This window comes from Prionailurus viverrinus, chromosome D1, assembly GCF_022837055.1.
Source record: "Prionailurus viverrinus isolate Anna chromosome D1, UM_Priviv_1.0, whole genome shotgun sequence".
Taxonomy (NCBI): Eukaryota; Metazoa; Chordata; class Mammalia; order Carnivora; family Felidae; genus Prionailurus; species Prionailurus viverrinus.
The window spans coordinates 90422475-90440078 of record NC_062570.1 but is presented as its reverse complement, the minus strand read 5'-3'; the positions used below and the strand labels follow the sequence as shown (position 1 = coordinate 90440078).

General features: G+C 39.8%; 1 protein-coding gene across 1 annotated transcript in view; it reads right to left on the bottom strand.

The window, feature by feature from the left end:
• Positions 1 to 16324, bottom strand: part of RAG1 (recombination activating 1) — a 40865-nt gene extending 24541 nt beyond the window's left edge. Inside the window, exon 1 of the mRNA XM_047879247.1 lies at positions 16287 to 16324. Coding sequence (XP_047735203.1) covers positions 16287 to 16311 — 25 coding nt within the window. The 5' untranslated portion in view covers positions 16312 to 16324. The remainder of the gene's footprint in view (positions 1 to 16286) is intronic.
• Positions 16325 to 17604: the final 1280 nt, after the last annotated feature.

Genomic DNA, 17604 nt, shown 5'->3' with positions numbered 1-17604 from the left:
TGGATTTTGTGTCTCCCTCTCTCTCTGTGCCCCTCCCCACTCAGGCTCTTTCTCCCTCCCTCCCTCTCTCTCTGAAAAATAAATAAATAAAAAATAAAATGCCTATAAAACATCTAAAATGCCAGAAAATTTCAGCAATATCAGATATTAGGGATAAAAATTAGATACCAGGATCCCCAGAAGGAGTCTCCACGGATTAGCAGCACGATGGGTAGATGGGGTGTGTATTCATCTCCTAGGGCTCTCATAACAAATACCACAGACTGGATGGCTTCAACACAAGTCTATTTCTGACAGTTATGGAGGTCTAAGACCAAAGCATCAGCAGGGCTGGTTTCTCCCGGAGCCTCTCTCCTTGGCTTGCAGATGGCCGCCTTCTTGTGGGGCGTTCTCCCTACAGCGTCTTTCCTTTGTGCTCACGTGTGCCTGCTGCCTGTTCTTCCCCACGTCAGGACACCAATCCTATTGGATGATAAACCACTCATATGACATCATTTAACCTTAATTATCCCTTGAAAAGTCCTGTCTCCAAATACAGTCACATTGTTAGGGATTCAACATAAGAATTTTGAGGGGCACAGCTGAGACCCAGACAGGGTCCCAAGCCACTCTTTAATTTTTGCAGAGAAAATTTTCTGGAAGGAAAACAGGAAATAAAAGGAAAGGAGGTAGAGGGAAAGGAAGGGAAGGGGCAGGAGAAAAGAGAAAGCCCACTGATGATTGAATTGAGGCCCCTTTTGTGATGGCCCCAGGGACACCTCCCAACTTGACAAAGGGAAGGGAGACTGCCCTAATGAGCAGGGTTGCTCAAAGTAGAAAGTCCTTGGAGCATAAGGCAGAAGAGAGAATCTGCCTCAGATATGCTGCGGTTATAAGTATCCGGGAGGCTGACTCCGAAGGCAAAGATAAAAATCCGTTCCAGCAAGGAGCACTGCATTAACCAGAAAAACAGGCCTAGGGGAAAGGTTAAAGAGCCCCTCAGAAAGCTCTCCTACAATCCTGCCTGCCTCTTTCAACTACAGGTTTAGATGCACGTAAGATTTATTCTGAGTTCAGTGATTATGTATTTGTTTTACCATATGAAAAAAAAAGGCAATGACAGTAAAAGGGGTCTGCAAATATACAATAAGCTAGGTGACTATCCATATTTGCCTTCTTATTCTGTCAAATAAGAACCCATTGGGGCACCTGGGAGGCTCAGTTGGTTAAGCATCCCACTTCAGCTCAAGTCATGATCTCGTGGTCCATGAGTTCGAGCCCAGCTTTGGGCTCTGTACTGACAGCTCGGAGCTTGGAGCCTGCTTTGGATTCTGTGTCTCCCTCTCTTTCTGCCCCTCCCCTGTTCGTGCTCTCTCTCTCTTTCTCTGTGCCTCTCCCCTGATCGTTTTTTCTCTCTCTTTCAAAAAAAAGAACCCATTGATATTGAATCAAGTAAGAACTGTCTCAATATGAGTCTCTTTGCATTCTCATTGAAGAGTCTTATGTTTGGAAACAAAGCCAGCATTGTTTTTTTCCTATGGAGGTAGGTCCAGGCTTAAACTCAAGCTGAAACTGCAGGTAGCCCCTGGAAGGAAAGGTCTGAGGGTTCTGACTGACGTTGACATAAGTATTCTTGAACATCGTCTCTACACAGAATTCTCCTCTTTCTAGCATGAATAATAGAACAAAATCAATATGAGATCTATGAAGACATTCTACAGCACAAAGTAAAACCTTTCTAATGACCAAATCTTTCAGTGGAAAATGACCAGATCTTTCAAATCTTTTTTCCGAACCAGAAGAAAAATGGGAAAATATTTATTTACTTTTGTTCCTATAGGGAATTGTCTCTATTGAACGAGAATGAGGCCTTGATGAGGAGATAAGCTGAGATCAGCAGGAAGGGCAATGAAACTAACGCCCAGGGAGAAGACATAAAATAAATACATTGGGTGCTAGAAAAGACAAGTTTGCAACCTGGTGATACAGAAGGCAAACTGGAGAAACACTCTCTGATCACACAGGAAATGAATAAAGAGACGAAAATGACAACAGAAAAAAGATAGCAATAGATACTCTAGGTTAAATGAAACGGTGACGTGAAATCCACAGAATGGTAGGTGTTCCCCCCAAAGTTAATTGAATCCAGTCAAACCAAATGGAATGAAAGCATTACTCCAGCTATAATTGAAGTCAATTTCCAAGCGCGAAACAAAGCTTTAGCTTTAGAAGAGCTCGTTACCATATTTTGATAAAGATAATGAATAGAGAGATCTCTTCGAAGACACAGACTATTAAAATTTTTAAGTTTAAAGAATAATAAAGGGTCTTGGAAATATTCATTCTTGGAAAAAAATTACCTTTGAAAAACAAAAGTTATGAAGTATGATCAATATAAAATGACCTTCATTAGGGGCACCTAGGTGCCTCAGTTGGTTAAGCGGCCGACTTTGGCTCAGGTCATGATCTCTCACAGTTCGTGAGTTGGAGCCCCACGTTGGGCTCTGTGCTGACAGCTCAGAGCCTGGATGCTGCGTCAGATTCTGTTTCCCTCTCTCTCTGCCCCTCCCCTACTCATGCTCTGTTTCTTTTTTTTTTTTTTAATTTTTTTAACGTTTATTTATTTTTGAGACAGAGAGAGACAGAGCATGAACGGGGGAGGGGCAGAGAGAGAGGGAGACACAGAATCTGAAACAGGCTCCAGGCTCTGAGCGGTCAGCACAGAGCCCGACGCGGGGCTCGAACTCACAGACCGCGAGATCATGACCTGAGCTGAAGTCGGACGCTTAGCCGACTGAGCCACCCAGGCGCCCCTCATGCTCTGTTTCTGTCTCAAAAATAAATAAACATTAAAAAAATTTTTTTAAATAACCTTCGTTATTGTATCTGATGCTTTTTCTTTGAGTTCTACTATGGTTAGGATAACCATTGCTGCCCTGCATTGGTTTGGTTTTTTTGTTTGTTTGTTTGTTTGTTTTTGTTCTTAATTCACAATAGTTAATAGATAATCTCCATCTTTTTACCATCCATGCTATTTTATCCTTTTAATGTAATCATTTTAATGTACTATAAATATATTACTCCTACAAAGAGTGCATAGAAACGTTTATGTGTCAATCTCTTCCTCTTGAATTCAAATAGAACCTGTGACTTGCTCTCAGCAAGGGATTATGGTCAAGATGATAATCAGGCTTTTTGACTACACTATGTCACAAGACCCTATCTAAGCAGCCAGAAGAGAGAGACTTTCCTCCCTTCCATACGGCGAGAGGGCCCACAGATTTCATCATCTGGCAGGGAAAGGCTGGCAGCCTCTCGTAACTGAGAGCAGGCCACTGGCTAACAGCCTACAAGAAGACAGAGACAAATACTGTAGGACTCCACTTACACGAGGTACTTAGAAGAGTTAAATTCGTAGAGACAGAAAGTATATTGGTGGCTGCCAAGGGCTGGAGGGATGGCAAAAACTGGAAGTTGTTTAATGGGGACGGAGTTTCAGTTTGGGAAGATGAAAACGTTCCAGGGATGGATGGTGGTGATGGTTGCACAGCGATGGGAATGTACTTAATACCACTGAACTGTACCCTTAAAAATGGTTAATAGGGTAAATTTTATGTTAAAAAATCACATACTGGAATAGAAGGGTTAGCTAATGCTATAGTGGTAATCATTTTGCAATATACACAATATATCACATCAACACATTGTACACCTTAAACATACACAGTCCATGTCAATTATATCTCAAGAAAGCTGGGGAAAAATTAAGAATAAAATAATTTTAAAAAGAGACAGTGACATAATAAAGGGATGCTGTTTTCAGCTGCAAAATATGCGATAATTTATGAAGCACCATAGGAAACTAATAAAACTCTCTATTCGTGTGTTTCAAAAAACCTATGTGCAGTCTAATGAATGCTTACACGGAGGTACGACTCAAATTAAGAAATGGTATATTGCCGGGGCGCCTAGGTGGCGCAGTCGGTTAAGCGTCCGACTTCAGCCAGGTCACGATCTCGCGGTCCGTGAGTTCGAGCCCCGCGTCGGGCTCTGGGCTGATGGCTCAGAGCCTGGAGCCTGTTTCCGATTCTGTGTCTCCCTCTCTCTCTGCCCCTCCCCCGTTCATGCTCTGTCTCTCTCTGTCCCAAAAATAAATAAACATTGAAAAAAAATTAAAAAAAAAAAAAGAAATAGTATATTGCCAACCTTAAATGTCTTTGTGTGTCCTTTCTTATTCACACCTTAAAGCAAACACTCTTTCGTTTTACTTTATGCTTTTACTATCTGGGAATACATCCCTAAGTGCAAGTTTTTGAAATTTGTATAGATAATATAGTAATGATTTTCTTTTCCTGCCTGACATTTTTTATTCATCTTGATTTTTGAAGATTCACTACATTTGCTGTGGCCGGCTCTGCTTTAATTTCATTGCTATAAAGTATTCTATACACAATTTCCTTAAGCATTTAGTCTTGGTGGCCACTTGAGTTGTTTCTTGTTTTGACTAATAGTAGTTATTTCATTTAAACTGGGATTTTTATAAGTAGTATCTAATTGGATTTAGTATTTTAATCCAATCCTTCCCTTTTAATAGGTGAGTTTCATCCATCCATATTGATTGTGACAAACAACACACTTGTTCCTACTTTCTGTTATCTTAGTTTCCCCAAGATGTGAAAGACAAGCTAACCATTAACTCTGTATCAGATGTAGGGGCCAAGGGCAGGCCGTCCCAAGCTGGGCTACTTTGGCATGCAGATTACTGTGAGTTAAAAAGTAATTAAAACTCAGCAAATTCAGGAATAACTCTTTACCTCCCTTCACAACTGCCTAACAAGATTTTTTTTTCTTAAGTAGGTACGCACTCAATGCGAGCCTGAATTCACAACCCACAGATCAAGAGTTGCGTCCTCCATCAACTGAGCCAGCCAGGCACCCCTAAAAAGAATTTAGATAGAGGACCTACTCCAGGAAGGGAGCTATCACCATAGATAGCTACATTATGATATGAACTAGGTATACTAGGGAGGAAACTAGCCAGACCTGTTTGATCAAAGTCCTCTATGAACCATTGTTTCCAAGTGGCCCAGCAAACACTTGTTTACCAAACATTTACTCTTTTCCCTCTTCCTATAAATTGCATTCCTTCCCTTTGAAGTCCCAGACCCCTGGGGCGCAAGGGTGGCTTAGTTGGTTAAGCATCCAAAGACACTTGGTTTGGGCTCAGGTCATGATCTTACTCTTGAGTTCAACAGGGGACCTGCTTGGGATTTCCTCTCTCCGCCTCATTCTCTCTCACTTTCTCTCTTTCTCTCTCACTTTCTCTCTTTCTCTTTCTCTTTCTCTTTCTCTTTCTCTTTCTTTCTCTTGCTCTTCCTCTTCCTCTCTCTCTCTCTCTCTCTCTCTCTCTCAAAAATAAATAAATAAACTTAAAAAAAAAAAAAGAAGTCCCAGGCCCCTACCCCCTTCTCCTTAATTCATAATGACATATACCTCACTTTGCCTGTATTTGGAATTTCCTTATCCACATGGATTCCCCATACAAATGCTAATAAATTTTATTTTCGCCTGTCAATCTGTCTCATGTCAACTTGATTCTTATTCCTGCTAGAAGGACCTTTAAGGGGACAAGAATTCTTGCTCCCTGACACAGAATAAGGGAACTTGATAGGTATGCACCTTAGTTGAGCAGATCTGAACAAAATGAATGCCTGATAAAGACCAGAAATTAAACTATACATAATCTAAAATGATGAACTAACAATAATTATCTTTCATATATTAATGACAAAGCACTGAAATGTTTAAAACAAAAAAAGAGGATAAATGGACAGAAACTTGTTTTTCATAGAATCTTTAAGAAGCCACTCTCTATGATAAATTATATGGATGTGTGTACTTTAAGATTTCATATATTCTAATTATGTGTTTGATCTTACATACAGCTCTATCTCAAACTTCTTGTACAATTTAAAAATACCCATGCCTTTTTTTCTGGCATCCATGAAATATTTTCAAAGATTGCTCATATAACGGACCTCATTGCAACAAAATTACATGAAACATATCCTCCAACCAAAATGTAATATAATGCAGTCACTAATAACAAAGATAAAGAGAAAATCCTGATGATTTGAATATTTTAAAACATAACCTTATGGGCTATTAGATCAAAAAAGAAAGTACAATGAAATAAAACTACAATTTTAGACTATTTACAGAATAATAAAAAAAGAAGACCACCACATATTAACATGTAGTAATTGGTAAGATACTCAAATGGAAATTTGCAGGTCTAAATATATTTGTGATATGATCTTATAATAAGACAAATACATCTGATCTTTGTCCCTGGTTCATGGCACAGAGCTCCTACAACCCTTCGAATTTCCTGAGCGATCGGGTTAAGAGGAGCATTTTTTATTATTCATTATAAGCCCCTTTCAAGCATACCTGAGTTTGGGTTTGGCTTCAGGATAGGGGCCAGTTGCCAGAGGGACCATCTCAGTGATTAGAAGGTTGAACCTTTCAGCCCCACACCCAATAGGGTCTGAAGAGCTTCTGAGCTGGTGAACACATGGAGGTTCTGGGAAGGTGGCTTGCCTAGAGAAGGCATAGAAGCTTCTTGCCCCTTCCCACATACCCTGCCTTATGCATCTCTTCCTTCCATCTGGCTGTTCCTGAGTTATATCCTTTATAATAAACCAGTAATAGTAAGTGAAGTGATCCTCGGGGTTCTATGAGCCATTTTAGCAAATTATCAGACCTCGTGGGAACCCCTCAACTTCATAGCTGGTAAGCCAGATGTATATGTTGCCCAGACTCGGCACTGACATCTGAAGTGGAAGCCATCTTGTAGTACTGTGGGGGTCTGTGCTAATTCTGAGTAGTTAGAGTCAGAATTGAATTAAATTGTGGTAAACCCAGTGGGTGCCCAGAAAGCTGCAGAATTGGTTGGTGTGAGAAAAAAACTCCACACATTGGGTGTCAGGAGTGTTGTGCGGGCAGAAAAGGATCAAAATAGTAGTCCTTAAAGTTTTTGTTTTTTTTTTTAAATACACATGAAATAGCTACTCAAGTGAAAATTTTTAAATGTTAAAAAAAAACAGATTAGGGGTGCCTGGGTGGCTCAGTCGTTAAACATCTGACTCTTGATTTCAGGTCAGGTCATGATCTCAAGGTTCATGTGATCAAGCCCTGCATCAGGTTCTGTGCTGATAGCATGGAGCCTGCTTGGGATTCTCTCTCTCCCTGTCTCTCTCCCTCTCTCTCTGCCTCTCCCCTGTTCTTCTTCTTCTTCTCTCTCTCTCTTTCTCTAAATAAAACACTGAAGAGAGATTTAAAAAAGGAAATCTTAAAAATCCAAACAGAAAATAATTGTGGTCTATTGACTGCAAAATAGTTACAATTAGTCACCCTTCCCTGAATCTACACCTTTTGCAATATGACTTTGCAACTCCTCTCAACAATTCCTCCAAACCCTGATACCGGCTTGGCCTTGTGACTTTCCTGTGGCCAATAAATTGCAGCAGAAATGAGGGTTGCTGTGGCCGAGGGAAAGAGTAGGTATGGCAAATGATACACCCTGAAGTGACACAGGACTTCTGTCCACATTTCAATGGGAAAACAATCACGTGGCCATATCTAACTCAAAGGGGCAGAGCCATACAGCTCTACCATGTGGTCAGAAGGAAAACTAGAAATTTTTAGTGAGCAAATCAAACATAAGGTTCACTGTGACCTGAACATTTTATTTGTTTGTTTGTTAAATATTTTCTTACTCCCTCCACCAGAGCATTAGTTCCGGGAAGGCCAGGTTCTTGTCTGTTTGTTCCTGCTGTATCCCTAGCTCTTAGAACGTTCCTTGCCTCAAGGGAGGTTTTTAAAAAATAAATTATCATATCATATAAGATTATTTGATAATGAATTAGAAAATCTTACTAATGTGGAAAGTTTTTGGAGAATATAATTTGAACCATAAATTAAGCTTAAGAAGTAGAATATCTGAAGAGAGCAATTATGCAAGTATAAATATTTAAAAATTACCTCCAAAAAAATCTTCAGGAAGCAATGAATTTTTAACTAATGAATTCTTTCAAAATTCTAACAGAGTTAATTATAATGCTACATACATTTGATTCAGATTATTTAAAAAGCTAGAAATACATTTGTGAATCACGCATAAGCCTTTTAGCACAACCTGACAAAAAGTTACGTGAGCAAATAAATAAAATTGGAGCCAGTCAGGGGTGCCTGGGTGGCTCAGTCAGTTGAGCGTCCGACTTCGGCTCAGGTCATGATCTCGCAGTGTGTGAGTTCGAGCCCCATGTCGGGCTCTGTGCTGACAGCTCAGAGCCTGGAGCCTGCTTCAGATTCTGTGTCTCCCTCTCTCTCTGCCCCTTCTCTGCTCATGCTCTGTCTCTCTCTGTCTCAAAAATAAATAAAAACATTAAAAAAATTTTTTTTTAAATTGGAGCCAATCAAATTCAGCATGGCATTACTAGAATTACTGCACCTGTTTAAGTGAAATTTTTTGCTGGATGGTTGGATATTAGGACATCTATTAGTAATTAAATATATTTTGTATCATACATGTGGTCACCTCAATCAAAAGCAATGTTTATCTCAATATCAATAATAAATATTCTTATCCCAAATCAAACCATTAGCCAACATACTATTCAACAATGAAAGAGTAGAAACAACCCCATTTAAAAACCAGAGGAAGGAGGGGTCAGTTAAGCATTCGACTGTTGATTTTGGCTTAGGTCTTGATCTCACGGTCATGATCTCATAGTCATGAGATCCAACCCCGCTTTGGGCTCAGCACGGAGCACAGAGCCTGCTTGGGATTCTCTCTCTCTGCCCCTTCCTTGTCATACTCTAAATACACACTTACATATATACATAAATACCAGAAGAGGGAGAGAGCAACAAAATACAAAACACATTCACCACTACTTAACATTTTCAGAAGGTTTTAAGTGAGATAATCCAACATGAAATAGAACTAAGAAATTGAAAAGACAAAATTACCATAATTTCTCTTCACTGGGGTTGCCTCTTTAGAAAACTCAGTGACTAAATGGAAAAAGTATAAGAATTATTGAAAGTTTAGTAAAGTGACTACATATAAAATCACTGCCCCTGAGTGCGAAAGCTTTCCTGTATTCACAACAAAAGAGACACTAGAAATAAATTTCTGGGGAGCATTTCTCAGATGAAACTATTAAAATTATGCTGTTGAATGAAGCAGATAAATGTTTAGAATTATTGCTATGTGAAGAGAGTAGGTTATGTGACAACAACATGATACCATTTTCTGTAAAATACGCATACAAATACCTGTATTTTTAAAGGATACACATAAAAATACTAACACACAGTATTCTGCACAAGACACGTGAAAATATTCCAGATGGACTAGAAGGATAGACATAAAAATATGAATATATAGGATCTCTCTGCCAGAGAATTAAAAATAACTTTTAGGGTTTTCTTTGCACTTCCTAGCATGTTCTGCTATTTCTGCTGCTTTTTTACAATACAATATTTAAAGAAAATTCAAAGCCGATATATTTGAGGAGAATATCTCATTAAAAAATGCAAAAGAAGATGTGAAACATCTAAAAATAATTTTAGTAAGAGATGTGTATAACTTCTCCAAACCTGAATCACACCTACATTGCTAATGTGAATATATAATAGCACAGCTGCTCTGGAAGAACATTTGGCAGTTTCTTAAAAAGCTAAAATGTACATACCATATGACTTAATGATTATACTCCTGAATATCTGACCCAGAGAAATAAAAATTTGTATTCACACAAAAGCCAGCACAGGAGAGTTTACAGCCAATTCCAATCCAAAAGTTGCCATGCTATATGATTCCATTCATGTAACATTCTTGAAATGATAATATGATAGAACTGGCAAAGAGATTAGTGGTTTCCAGGTTAGGGGGTGTAGAGGCAGGAGGGAAGGAGAGGTGGCTAAAAAAGGCGAGATGACAGAACCTTGCGGTGATGGAGATATTTGGTATTTGATGGTATCAGGTATCCATGGAAAGCTATTGTGATACCACGCTATAATTTTGCAAGACATTATCACTTGTGGAAACTGGGTAAAGCATAAACAGGATTTCTCTCTATTATATCTTACAATTACATGTGGATCTACAATTATCTGAAAATTGAAGTTTAATTTTAAAAAAGATTATATAGGGGTGCCTGGGTGGGTCAGTTGGTTAAACACCTGATTCCTGATTTCGGCTCAAGTCGTGATCTCACAGTTGGTGGGTTTGAGCCCCACATTGGGCTCTGTGCTGACAGCAAGGAGCCTGCTTGGGATTCTCTCTCTCCCTCTCTCTCTCTGCCCCTCCCCAACTTGTGCCTGTTCTCTCTCTCTCTTTCTCAAAATAAAATAAATAAATAAATACAAATTTAAAAATAAAATTAAAAAAGATTATATAATGATAAGCAAATGCAGTTGCAAACTTGGATTGGATTGAATGCAAAATTAAATGGAAGAAACAGCTCTAAAGGATTATTTGGTGCACAACTGACAGAAAGTTAAATATAGATGTGTATTGGATAATATTTATTGTACACAGTAAATTTTTGAGTGTGAAAATAGTATTGTGGTTATACAGGAAACTATACAACTGTCCTTGTTCTTAGTATACTTAAGTGTTCAGGGATAACATAAAACAATGTCTGCACCTAACTCTCAAGTAATTAAAAAATAAAAAACTCTCAAATAATTCACAGTAGGTGAAAGAGGGAAAGAAAAAGAGTCTAAGCACCAACATGGAACATTTCTGAAAGATAAGCAAATAGGCAGACACTCTAAAGAGTAGTGATAAGGAAAACAGCCTCAATAATCAATTGTTATGAACTTTGTTCCATACTAAGAATATTTAATATTTTACTTGCCTACACAAACTTTCCACTCTCTTAGATAAATGCCGTAAACTTTTCACAAACCTTAAACGTTTTAGTGACTAGAAGCTGTAACCTTTCCCAAACCCAGGTTATCAATACTTGTAAATAGCCATTTACAAGTTTGCCAATTTATGGCTCCAAAGTCCACCTTCCCTTCTCCTCTGAATGCACTGGGGTCTCATCTTCCTCAGTGGAATGTCAGCAAAAAACAGAGGCCATTTTTAGAGGTGGCTGTAGACTGGATTCATGTCAAAAGTCTTGGGACGTTTGGGGTGCCTGGTTAAGCTCATTTGGTTAAGCGACACTCTTGATTTCTCTCAGGTCATGATCTCAAAGTTTGTGGGTTGGAGCCCCGCGTTGGGCTCTGCGCTGACAGCATGGAGCCTGCTTGGGAGTCTCTGTCTCCTGTCTCCTCTCTCTCTGCCCCTCCCCTGCTCATGCTGTCTCCCTCTCTCTCTCTCTCTCTCTCTCTCTCTCTCTCTCTCAAAATAAATAAAGTTAAAAAAAAAAAAAAAAAGGTCTTGTGAGCTTAATGAAGGCAGGGATCATGGTATAGTGGCCCTAAAGCTCACTCCCCTCCTTCCCAAATATAGATTATGGAAATAGCAAAGCCTTGTTTTTAAGTGCTAAGTTGGTCATTTTTTTTTTTTATCACAATAGTACTTGAAGAAAGTAGAACTAAGTTTCAAAAATATAAGGGGAAAAATCGCCTTGTATTTTTCACCCTTCTGTAGCATGACTATGTTATCTTGTATGAGAATTTTAAGTTTTTTTTAAGTTACTGGGGTGTGTAGGAGGGCGGAGGGAGGGGGAGTTTTCCCTGGGGGCGGGTGTTGATTTGTTTTTTTAAATAATACTCAATCCTAGAATCGTAGGAAGAATGAACAAAATACACACCAAGAACCAGATGGGACACAAATTGGCAGTCTTTCTGCAAAGTCATTTGTAACAGAAGTAATAAATATTGATAGCCTTTGACCTATCAATTTCCATTGAAGGAAACCATCTTAAAGTCATAATTTAAGATATGGACAAAGATTCATGCACAAAAGTTCATTGACAACATTATAAAAGCAAATTCAGTAAAAAGAGCCTTAGAGGAATAATTTACCACAGGCATAGCCATGCACAGGAAACTGTACATTCTTTAACATTATTTTGAGGCATTTTAATTACATAGGAAATACTTGATATAGAAGTGAAATAAATATAAACTATTTTAAGAGCGACGGAACTAAAGCTGATGAATCATTCTAGTTTCCAGTTTTGTTCCAATTTCTAACACTTTATTTCCTCTCTGGAGTATGATATTTGGCATTTTCTCAGTTTAGTTCTGAGGGATTTCCTATCAGAAAACATGCCTGCCTGGTCATAGCTAAAATTGTCTCTTTTTCATTAACTTCCGGCATTTACTGCTCATATTCCTAGCTCACTGATGCAGAAAACAAAAAATGCAAATGATCTTTAATAAATACCTTAAGAAAAATTTACCATCGCCACCACCCTCAAAAAATTTTGGAAATCTTCCAGTGTGCATGTATCAAATCTTCAGAGTATCGTTAATTCACCATAATTATTAGAATGCTGTACCCCTACTGAATCTCCTTCAGAAAGGCAGTGGAGTATTAGCTGTCATTCAGAACATGAAAATGACTTTGTTATAAGGAAGTGGTCAGTCTCATTATTTGTTAATGAAATGTTCTACTTAGAAAATCCAGAAAGAATCTGTTCTGGTTTTGCAGAAATTGGGGTGAAAGTATGGTATTTTGGTGGGTGAAATTTTGGTGGCTGAAAGTTTAATTTGAAACTGAAAATCATGTTGTTTGTAACTATCACAACGTATTAACAGCACCATATGAAAAAAGCAAAGATAGGCAAAAGCCTCAGGAACCTGGAAATGTCCTACTTTGTGTGATAAGAAACTAAAAGGTGTGATCGCATTAACCAAACACACCCACGCATACACACACACACACACACACACACACACACTTCCTCTTCATTCCCTTTTAGTAAAGCAGCTTTTAATTCGCTTAATTTTATCATTGTAATAAACCTCATTGTAGGCTGTTCCCAATCTATAAAAGAACTGTATATTCTCCCCAAAGCATTTTTATTTAGTTATTTGGAACAAAATACATATTTTCTATAAAAACAATGCTATAAATTGGGACTAGTTTCCCAGTCTGCCCCACAAAAGACTATTTGACTCATATTGTATCTGAAATAGTTTGCAATGAAAAGATACAATTACTGAAAATAATTCTGTTGTATAAAAGACATTATTTCAACTACATTGTGGGCAATTCAGTGAAACTAATCATTACTTATTTAATTGCCTTTTGGGAAAATTATATTATAAATTCTAATCAGGAACACTGGAAATATTTTCCTGTTCTTCCTAACAAGCAAGCTCAAACCACAATTCAGGACACTTGCTGTTGTCCTGCGTCAGATACTCTGCTCTCCAGTGCTGGTGTGAGAATCTCCATACCCAGCATCCAGTGGGAACATACACAAATCAGGCTTTTGAGCTCAAAAACTTCCTAAATGCTAAGTCTCCACGTGTTCCAATTTACGGATAAACCAAAATCTAATATAGACATTTTTGGTTTTGTGTTACATTGCCATGATTAAAGTCTTGTTTTGTTTTGTTTTGTTTTTTACGAATCCTCATGTCCTAAGAGGTCCAACCTCATCCGATTCAAAAGATTAACCATCAAACATGCAAAAATCTGAGTAATTTATTCCATTTGTAAACATTGGAAAGAAGCAGGGTTGAGTAGGAATGTTATAACATTAAAGTAGACTTTTCAGAAAGTTAAACACCAGATTACCATATAAATATAGAATGAACATATGTCTAAGATTTTATTCAAACTATTAATGAAAGAATAGTTAAGATAATAAAGCTGGTGCAAAGAAGACTTAGAGAAGCAGAGATTTCATACAGATGGTCAAAGGAATGCTGAAATGAATTCGCCTGCTTACTTGATACAAAATTGGTTAACATCCTATTGTGCATTAACCTCTGGAGTTACATTTTTTTTGATAATTTTTTTTTAATTTTTTTTCAACGTTTTTTATTTATTTTTGGGACAGAGAGAGACAGAGCATGAACGGGGGAGGGGCAGAGAGAGAGGGAGACACAGAATCGGAAACAGGCTCCAGGCTCCGAGCCATCAGCCCAGAGCCTGACGCGGGGCTCGAACTCACGGACCGCGAGATCGTGACCTGGCTGAAGTCGGACGCTTAACCGACTGCGCCACCCAGGCGCCCCTGATAATTTTTTTAATGTTTACTTATTTTTGAGAGAGAGAGTGTGTGTGAACAGGAGAGAGGCAGAAAAAGAGGGAGATGCAGAACCCAAAGCAGGCTCCAGGTTCCAAGCTGTCAGCCCAGAGCCTGATGTGAGGCTCAAACCCAAGAACTGTGAGATCATGACCTGAGCCCAAGTCGGACGCTCGACTGACTGAGCCACCCAGGCGCCCCTGGGGTTACCTTTTTTAACTGGACAGAAATCTGGTTTCTGGAAACCAGAAACCAGTGTCTATCTGGTTTCTAATCAAATAATAAACAGCAAAGTCAAACATAGGCAAATTCTCTGATGTAGATAAAGAGTTATTAGGCAAACATGTTTAAAAATGACACTGAAAGGACATGTAGCCCTCCTTCTGCTTTATTTCAAGTTTTGGATGATGTTTCTTAATAGTAATTTTTAAAAATGTGTCCAGAGAGAATGTACCAAGAGAAGCCATAAGGTATCATTTATCTTGATGAATTAACCTGACTCTGAGCTGTCAGTTCAAAAACTGATTTTTTCCACCCAGAGTGCCTGCACATTAACTCAGCTCATGGCAAACAAATCTAAACATCAGACAAAAGCAATTCATTTACATTGAAAATACAACTCACAAATAGATCAGATACTGACCTCCTCTGGCTGGTACCTTCTTTCCCTCAAGGAAAGCAATAAATTGGGTCAACTTATCATCTCAACATTGCTTGAACAATGGAAATTGTTGCTTGAACAAGGAAAAAACTTGTCCCAATGCATTGGACACTCACCCATCATTTCCCGCTCTCCCGAATGAATAAAAAAAAAAAAAGGAGATCCCTTCCTCTCCCCAAGAGTAGAAAAAAATGAGCATACCCACAAAATGTCTGGGTTCTGGCCTGGGATTTGGGAAGAGGGTAGAGAAGAAGGGCAAGTATTTTTCGTCCCTGCTAGTAGACTGGCTTTACCAAAGAAAACTCATTGCCACAATGACTTTTTAAAATTTGTTTTTCTTAGTAATCTCTACACCCAATGTGGGGCTTAAATCAGAAATCCTGGGATCAAGGGTCTCATATTGCTGTGAATGAGCCAGCCAGGTGTCCCTGCCATAGACAATTTTGGGAACTTCTAATTGAAGGCAGGTTCAAAATTAAACTTCTGTCTGCTAGTGGCTCAGAGTCTGCTCTCAACCTGGACAGTAGACTGAGCCAAGTGCACAGCCCCAGAGCCTGTTATTAGTGTCTGAAGTTTCTCCAGAAGCCTTCCCATACACATCTACCTGTCCACACACCTCACTCACTTCCCTCTGTGCTCCCCACGACCTACCATCACTCCTCACTGCTTACTCCCAACCTTGTTATGAGAACTTTCCCTTATTTTGGTGGAATGGGGGTGGGAGGAGCAAGAAGGGAGAAATGATGGGATTATCCTGAAATTTATACTCAAAGTATATTCCAAGGCCGGAATCTTCTGTTGGATAACATTCCTTCATATGCTCCTTTGGCTTTGTTTAGCCACTGTTAGCAATCATGAAACCGTTCAATAGGTAACTGCCTCTACAACTCAACGATTAATGACATCAGGCCATTTCCAAAATTCCTGCCTTTGAAAATGGACAGCTAGGGGGAGATTGGACCCAGGGCACCTCCTCCCCCAAATAGAACGTACATGGGAAATGCCACGCTGGATCTCTGACCTTTTTCTAGGTTCCATCTCATCTAATTCCTCTTCTGATTGATTGATTCATTCTTGATCTGTAATTTTATCAAAGGTTAATCTATCTACTTTCTTGCTCTTCCTGCTTCTGGCGTGAGAAAGAATCTGACTGTAAGGTGCCTCTACCCACATTGCAGATACCAGATTGCATCTCTTCCCTAAATATGGTCGCCCTAGATGATATCGTTCAGGTGATTCGAAACACTTTATGTGGTGGTTGCTCAAAAATTTACAACTCCAGATCTGATCTCTCCCTCAAGCTTCAGAGGCCTTACTTCCACAGCTTACTAAAAGTCTCTAATTACATACTAGCAAACAATTTACGCCTCAGCAGGTCAAGCATGGAACTCCTGATTCTTTCCTTTCCCTACCTGGTCCTCTTTCATTCTTCCCCATCCACTCAGTTGCTCGTCAAAAATATCACAGTCCTGGGGCGCCTGGGTGGCGCAGTCGGTTAAGCGTCCGACTTCAGCCAGGTCACGATCTCGCGGTCCGTGAGTTGGAGCCCCGCGTCAGGCTCTGGGCTGATGGCTCGGAGCCTGGAGCCTGTTTCCGATTCCGTGTCTCCCTCTCTCTCTGCTCCTCCTCCGTTCATGCTCTGTCTCTCTCTGTCCCAAAAATAAACAAAAACGTTGAAAAAAAATTTTTTTAAAAATATCACAGTCCTTTGTTATCACCGGCTCACACCCAATCAGCAAGTTTTATGACATGGCTGTCTCCCTCTAAAATGTATCCAGAATCTGCCCACTTCTAATCACATCCGCTGCTACCCACCAGTTCAAGTCGCTGTCTTTCCTGGATGACTGCAATCTTTCTTTTCCCCCTTCCTCTTGTTTCCGTCCTTGTCCTTACTCTTCATAAAGCAGCCAGAGTGATTCCCATCCATGACATCATATCCCTTCTCTCCTTATACATCTCCTTTGCATGGATTACAAGACCCTGCCTGATCAAGCCCTCACCTGCCTTTCTGTCTTCACTTTTTACCACTCTCTAACTTAGTAGTCTTCTTTTTCCCCCCTCTCACATGTCCTTTAAAAGTGATTTTAAAACTATGCAACCACTACCCTATAATGCCTCCCCTTAGAGATGAACACGAGCCACCTTTGCAGAGGTGGATGAAAATCTTTTATCTCCTGCAAAGTGCTTGTTACATTGCTTTGACGTTTGCTTCCAGTTAAACAGGGAATTCAAAATAGCTTTCTCATGACAGTGACAGAAAAGAGGATGATGTCATTGGCAGCAGTTTCAGAGAAATGTTTAATATATGGGCTTGACTCCCTCGGACTGGTTGAAGGAGAAGGACCAGACGATAAAAGAGGGTTCTAAGTACCTTGGAAACTTCCTTGGCAAGGAGGGTGGAGCTGGGGAGCTATTTAAGAATTCCCGAAGGTCAAGTGATCTAAGCCCATTTGGGGTTTTCTCCTGCTTGGATAGGGAAGCTATAAAAACACACCACCACCACACACACACCAGTTCAGGACTGCGGTGCAAGGAATTCCCAGATGGATACCCATCCAAGCGGCAAAGGAATCCCAGGCGGTGTGCACGAGATCCACAGCTGGCCCTGCCCCGCGCCTGCGCCGAAGCCAGCGCGCCCGTGGAGGACCGCCGCCAGGGGGAGCCCCACCCCGGCTCGGCCGCTCTGTCCCCGCCCCCGCCCGATCCCCGCCCCTCGCTGCCCAGGGCAAG